This window comes from Stigmatopora nigra, chromosome 22 (genome assembly GCF_051989575.1).
Source record: "Stigmatopora nigra isolate UIUO_SnigA chromosome 22, RoL_Snig_1.1, whole genome shotgun sequence".
Classification (NCBI taxonomy): Eukaryota; Metazoa; Chordata; class Actinopteri; order Syngnathiformes; family Syngnathidae; genus Stigmatopora; species Stigmatopora nigra.
Window position 1 is genome coordinate 9,297,567 of NC_135529.1, and position 7,589 is coordinate 9,305,155.

The window sequence follows — 7,589 nt, forward strand, 5'->3', positions numbered from 1 at the left end:
ATCTTCATTACGTATTTTGCTCTTTTGGAGTTGATACGCACATGGAAGCCTATTTTTCTTGTTATAGAAGCCGTCTTTCTGAGCGGAACGTTCTTATGGTGTCCATGCTTGCAAATAATTGTTAGAACTGATGAATATAGCATGGTCAGACATCTGGGAATTGCACCCAAGGATGAAATGGACTTGTACACAGCTATAATTCTCGTGCTAATATCTTTGATCACTATCCAATAATACAAAAAAAAATCATGTTTACTCAGTTTCTACTGTAATTCTAATTCATAATTTGTAATGCTTTGTTTTTTTCAGGTGAAAAACAGCAAAGCAAGTGGCTATTGCCTCGACCAGGGTGCCGAAGATGATGACAAAGCAATTCTCTATCCGTGCCATGGCATGTCTTCACAGGTGAGTTCGAAATTTGTATTTATTCAGTGATGTCATTGTTGTTTTAGTCAAGATTATAGGAGATTATTGGGGTACCCATGGGTGCTCGGACGTTTGGTCGCCGGACGTTTGGTCGCCGGACGTTTGGTCGCCGGTCTTTTGGTCGCCGGTCTTTTGGTCGCCGGTCTTTTGGTCGCCGGTCTTTTGGTCGCCGGTCTTTTGGTCGCCGGTCTTTTGGTCGCCGGACTTTTGGTCGCCGGACGTTTGGTCGCCGGACGTTTGGTCACCAGACTTTTGGTCGCCGGACGTTTGGTCGCCGGTCTTTTGGTCGCCGGTCTTTTGGTCACCTGTCTTTTGGTCGCCTGTCTTTTGGTCCCTTTTGGTCGCCGGTCTTTTGGTCGCCAGTCAAATGGTGAAAGAGAGTTTACTGTTGAAGCCAGCTCTCAAAATTATATTCATGAGAGTTTAATATCTAAGAGAGAGAGTTTAATATCTAAGTACTGTTTAATATCTAAGTACTGTTTAATATCTAAGTACTGTGTAATATCTAAGTACTGTTTAATATCTAAGTACTGTTTAATATCTAAGTACTGTCTAATATCTAAGTACATTTGACTGGCTACCAAACGTCCGGTCACGGTACCCATGTTGCATTTTTTTGTTGCTTTTTCGGAACACAAACATTCTGGGTGTGACATAATTTTCTGTTTTGATAGTTCATTTTGTGGGCGGGGCTAAATCCGCCGAGAATTTAAAACTCATTAGGATGTACTGTCATTATCTCAGAAAAGCAATGGATATGCATATTAATTATTTGGGATTGTTCCATTGGACTTCCACAATGGATTATTTATAAAAAAAATAATAATAATAATAAAATGGGAAAAAAACTGGCAGAGTGAGATGCAAAAAGGGATTAAGGGAATTATAGAAGGTTATTTTTACACCTAGCCATAGCACGAGGAATTTAGCATTCTATCAAGAATTTGGATGGAAGCAAGCCATCTGTAATACAGACCTTTAGGCTACCACCCACAGACAAATTGATGCAGGTCGACAGCATTACGTGTCCTACATCATGATTCAAGAATATTGACTCATCATCATCATCATCCTGGCGAATAGGCCACAACCACCCACGGTGAACAAGGAGTGACGGTAAAGTTGTACTTTGATGATAGCATTGATGTTCTTTTGGGAGAAAATTGGATTGGATTCAATTCCAGTAAATGGAACATTTAGTTCTCGGAGAAGTCGCTAAATAGCAAAAGTATGAATCATTTATTGCAGGGCTGTCAAAGTTATTGTTGAAGTTATAGATCCCTTTTTAGAAAGATTATGTTTACCAAATAAGGCTACTCTAATCAATTAATTCATCAGTAACTGTTTTTAAGGTTGATGATTTTTTTAGAAATGTAACCAAAAACTCATTTTTAAGAATAAATTAAATTAAAATAAATTAATAAATTATATATTTTTTGTTTTGTTCTGTTAGAATTATCATTTCATTTAAAAAAAGGTAAAAATCTCATTTTTGTCTTTTAATATTTTTTTAAAACAATATTTTTTTAAAAACCTATTTTTTCTTTTAAATATCAAGAAAAATAATACATCTTTTTTGATTGTTTTATTTTCAATGATGAAAATTCCCCCAAAAAGGTATAATTTTAGGTTCTTTTAAAACAAAACATGATTAAATCATTTTATTTCTGTACCAGGATTACATAATTATTACTTCAATTTAATTTGGCAAGAAACCTAAATCAATGTACATGATTTATACATACTTTAACTAACCCCGCAAAACGATGTAGCCATCCAAAGCTGGCCCTCTGTCCTTAAACTTGCTCCTTTTGCGTTTAAACATGAACTATTCTATGCTTAAACAGTCGAGAGAGGTGCCTACATTTGTATTGTTGGCGTATCATTTGTCACGAGGGAGCACTCTTATGAATAATAAACACCGTCTCTCCTCTATCCTTGCATAATAGAGACTCAACATTATCGCTCAGCCTTTCATGCGATGGATTAAGCAATGAGGCACTCTGTTTTTCCATTGATGTAAAGGGTACGGCACTGTAGAAAAATGTAGCAGTGTTGCGGCTGCTTGCGTCATTAGCTCATATTATGTAAAAAAAAATACATTGCATTGCTCTTTCATAATGGTCAAAGTACATTTCTTTGAATTGTTTTGATGTCATTTTTTTTTTTTAAAAACAATACATTACTGGTGTCAAAGTGGCGGCCCGGGGGCCAAATCTGGCACACTGCATCATTTTGTGCGGCCCGAGAAAGTGAATCATGAGTGCCGACTTTCTGTTTTATGATAAAATTAAAATGAAGAGTGTAGATACATATGTATATAAAATATCCTGATTTTACCACTTTTAAATCAATAATTGTCATTTTTTTAATTAAATCTAAAAATGTATAAAAAAAAGCTAAAATAAACCATAAAAAACTGAATACTCAGGGGTTTTAATCCAGTTGTTTTAATCAATTTATAAGAAAAATCTAAATATTATATCTAAAATTCAGGATCAAATTAAAATGGAGTATAGATGTATATTAAATTTCCTGATTTTCCCCCTTTTATATCAATAATTCTAATCATTTAATCATTTTTTCCTGTTTTTAGTTAAAAAATCATTTTGTAAAATCTAAAAATAGATATAAAAAAAGCTAAAATAAACTTTGTTTTAGATCTTTTAAAAAACTGAATATTCAGGGCTTTTGATCCAGTTCTTATAATCCATTTATTAAAAAAAATCTAAATATTATATCTAAAATGATCTGGGCCCCCTTGACACCCTTACATGTTTGAAAACTTAAAAATGGATGTCCTTTCTTGGGGTTCTTTAAGCTTTGTAACTGGATAGGTTAGAGAACACAGAAGACAGGTTGTTTTTATTTTTTTTCCTCCAGGCAGGCTTCCGTTTAGGTACCATATTCACAAAAAGATGATTGGTTGACAGGGTTGACACTTGATCAGCCACTACTTTCATGCTTTTCTGTCTCTGAAGTTTCTCAAGACTCCCATTTGCGCAGTATCTGACGTAACCGAGTTAGAACGCGGCAATAAATCCCACTTCTTATCTTATGGTCACAGCTTGCCCGCTACTCTACCGATGGAGTTCTACAACTGGGACCCCTGGGGTCCACCACTTTCCTGCCTGACACGAAATGCCTTGTTGATGACGGTAGAGGACGCATCGCCAGTTTGAAAAAATGTGAAGGGGTTGCCAGGATTTCCCAGCGGCTTTGGGATTTCACACAGGTAAAAGAAGCAATGTTTGGGGGGTTTGGATGAGAGGAATGTATTGCCGGTGGTGTCTGAAGTAGACTTTGAAGACAAGTTGGAGAAGACTATGTCTTGAGAGGAAAGTTAATGATGGTTTGGAGGGAAGAAAAAAGACTGACTTCGATCAATGAAGGAAAGGCTAAAAAGTTGGAGGGGTGTATTGCCTTATATGTAGCGGATACTACTCTTTAAGACTTTAATACTACTTTTTAAGACTTTTATTGCAATTTTTGTATATGTATCACTTTGGGAAAAATCATCAAAATTGATAAAAACATACATTTACATCCATTTATTTCTCAAACTTTAGTTAGAGCTAAAGCAAACATTTTATTATTGAACTACATTAGCTGTATAATTTTTCTTCTCCTATTTTTAGTGCAGTGCAGTTAAAAGCTGCATAAATGCAGGATTCTAAATATGAAAGGTGCATCCTCATGCATGGACGCGCAATTAGAACAAATAAGGGCATGGCAGCTGACTTTTGCAGGCTAGTGGATGCGGGTGGAAGTGCAGTCACTTTTTGTTTATTTCCACTAAAACACATGGGAAAAGATCCATGCAGATGTTAATTTTAGAATCGTGCAATGTAATATCGCAATATATCACAGAAACGTTTTTTTTAACAGCATAACTAAAAACCATCACCTTGGTTTTCTGTGTTAGCAACGTATAGCCGACAAACTACCCTATTTTGTGCGAAAAGTTATACATCCAAACATTCCTAACATTTGGGTTGGGTTCGGGTTCGGGTTAGGGCTAGGGTTTAGGGTTTAGGGTTAGGGTTAGGGTTAGGGTTAGGGTTAGGGTTAGGGTTAGGGTTTAGGGTTTAGGGTTAGGGTTAGGTTTAGGGTTAGAACTTTATTTCATTCCATATTCGGGAAATGACTTGGTTGCAGGAGCAAGATAGACAAAAGACACACAAGACATTGTAGACCTAGCTAAAAAAAACTGGAGCCACACAGGAAATCCATAAGGTGGGGAACTTCTGTAGACTGATACTGAGGTTACCAAACAGTCCCCCAGTAGTCTTGAGGTTTTAAAGATCACCACAACAATACATTCTTTCGGGACAGACTGATTAAATCTCTCATTTGATTTTTGATTTTTCTTGCCATCCCACAGAACGGTCCAATCATCAGCAGGGATACTGGCCGATGTTTGGAAGTAGAAATGTCAAAAGATGCCAACTTTGGCCTTCGTCTGGTCGTGCAAAGATGCTCAGGTCAGAAGTGGATCATACGAAACTGGATTAAACATCCTCGACACTAAAGCCATGAGATAGCCTCTGAGACATTTCAGGTGGTTTTTAGGTCACAGTTGGAAAGCTGTAAGTATGACACAAAATGCACTGCGGACTTCTCTTTAACTTTAACGTTGGAGCCAGCTCACATTTCTGACCTGAATCATGAAGTGTACAATGACAAAGGAGTGCTTCAATTTATTTGGTATGTATTGTAAAGTTACTCAATTCACTTTGTAGATGGACAAAGAGTGTTTGAATGTCAACATTATTTTTTGATGAGAACATCTAAGCAATTTAAACACTTACAATCAGAGATGTAAATTATTTCCAGGTTCGGAAAGTCGCTTATAGGCTTCGAAGTTGTTTTTTTCTTTGTTTTATTTTGATCTCATTGAGGAGACAGTATTTAATCAACAGTGGAAAAACTACAATACGTTTTAACAGTATTATTTACTGTGAGAAAGAGCAACTGTGTGCCTTTTTTTTAAACATTATTTGCTTCATCTGACCAGGGAATGTTATTCCCTAAAGCATGTAAAAAGTCTTTGAAAGTTAATATGTAAAACAATGTATAAAATACAAAATATAGTAATATACTGTATAAGTGTGACCGAATTAATCTGACAGGATATTAAAATAATTTTTATGATCAAATTGAGTTGTTTTATATAAAGGATTTATCAAGGCAAAATGCAAATATCATTTTTACACCAAAAAACTGTGTTGCAGTAAAGGTGTTAATTTCAGAGAGTGCAAATTTATACAACCAAGGTTGTTTCAATTTATTTTTCAATCATGTTTTGCGGTCACTTGGATATTGAGACAATAACATTTTAATGATCTTGTCCTCATTTTTCTTCATCACAAACACCTGACATTTTGAAAAGGTGTTTGTGGATATACACAAGGTTTTAGGAAACATTTAAGGACTGATGATGAGAAAAAAAGCCATGTCTGCTTCTACGCCGATGGATAAGTGGTTGGTGTGTACGCCTCGCAGTTCTGGTGTCGGGGGTTTGAGCCCAGGTGAGTCGAAAAGTTCCTCAGAAATGTTGGATTCTGGGTTCAAGCAGGCTATTCTGGCTTACTATTGAGCAAGGGTGTCAGACTCGGGTTGGTTCACGGGCCGCTTTAACGTCAACTGGATTTTATGTGGGCCGTACCATTTTAGATATAATATTTAGATTTTTTTTTAATAAATGGATTAAAAGAACTGGATTAAAAGCCTGGAATTTTCCGTTTTTTAAGATCTAAAACAATGTTTATTTGAGCTTTTTTAATATATTTTCAGATTTTACAAAATGTTTTTTTTACTAAAAACAGAAAAAAATGTTAAAAAATTACAATTATTGATTTAAAAGGGGGAAAATCAGGAAATTTAATATACATCTATACTCTTTTTTTTTTTAAATTTGTTCCTAAAACAGAAAGTCGACACTTTATTTTCCCGGGCCACACAAAATGATGCAGTGGGCCAGATTTGTCCCCCGGGCCACCACTTTGACACATTTTCTGTAGAGTACTCCAACAGTGCCTAATATTTAAAAAAAAAATGGCAGTTCTCCGTCCACAGCCAAGTTCGACTTGGACAGAAGTATCTCTATTGACTCAAGGTGTTAAAATGGACAGCCGGTAAAGACTGATGTCTCTTAAGACACTTTGTCAAAATGTGAGACTCATCACGCCTGAGATGGAGTACCCTGGCAAAGTAGTATTTCACTAAATCCCAATCTTTATTTACAAGGCATTTTCCCAAACAGTCGCAGTGTGTATATTTGCTTGCTGTCTCCTACATTTGAGGGATTGAGAACAAGTACTAAAAGACCTTGTAAATGTGTACTATAGCACAGACAATACAACTCAGACTGTAACTCTCTCTTTCCCGGTAATACAGTACAATGCTATATGATGAACCATTTCTCTCTAAAAGGAAAAGTTGTTTATAAGTATCAGGATTTCTTTACTGTTACTACATCTTTGTCATGAGATTTGGGATTTTGGGATTGATCTGGTTTTAGGACTTGGGTTTATTCAAGGTTTTTCCACTTTTTTTGTACATCTCCATCAATGTTCCCTCTAAGCAATTGTGCACTACTCTCGTCTTCTTTGCACAGCAGCAATCATATGGCGCGCAGTAAATAAAATCCAAACTTTTTTTTTTTTTACCCTTTCCCCATGATGGCGCCGTTAAGGCGGTAACCAGTGGCAGTATCTCTGTCTACTCTTATATTTTTTTGTGTTTTACAGCATGTTTTTACATAAAATATTAGAGGGAACATTGAGATGCACCTGTTTATGCTAGGTGTGATACTGGTGTGCCCATAGCAACCAATGATGTCACTCAAACTGGTAGTCAGTGCGCTTAGGGAGGTTGTCTTTCTGCCCAGACCAACGAAAAATTTGAGGGAACATTGATCTCCATTGAAGTCTATTGGAAAACTAACAATTGTTCAAAAAAAATCCAAGTTGCGGACCCTAGCGGACACCAAATGTCAACTCAGCGTTCACAACCAAGAAATTAACTAGAGAAATTAAGACCACCCGTTAATTCCAAGCCATAATTTGCATTTCTCTTTGCTTACATTTCGAAATAATGACTTGAATTCAATGACCAAAAACTGAGAAACCACGTGAATAAAATGCAACTGTGAGCATTTC

General features: G+C 36.2%; 1 protein-coding gene across 3 annotated transcripts in view; it reads left to right on the plus strand.

Annotated features, from left to right (window-relative positions):
- LOC144215891 (polypeptide N-acetylgalactosaminyltransferase 9) overlaps window positions 1–5,585 on the plus strand; it is a 69,010-nt gene extending 63,425 nt beyond the window's left edge. For all 3 annotated transcript variants that reach the window (XM_077745089.1, XM_077745088.1, XM_077745090.1), the window contains 3 exons: window positions 310–405; window positions 3,494–3,661; window positions 4,811–5,585. In XM_077745089.1, coding sequence (XP_077601215.1) covers window positions 310–405; window positions 3,494–3,661; window positions 4,811–4,957 — 411 coding nt within the window. In that variant the 3' untranslated portion in view covers window positions 4,958–5,585. The remainder of the gene's footprint in view (window positions 1–309; window positions 406–3,493; window positions 3,662–4,810) is intronic.
- Window positions 5,586–7,589: the final 2,004 nt, after the last annotated feature.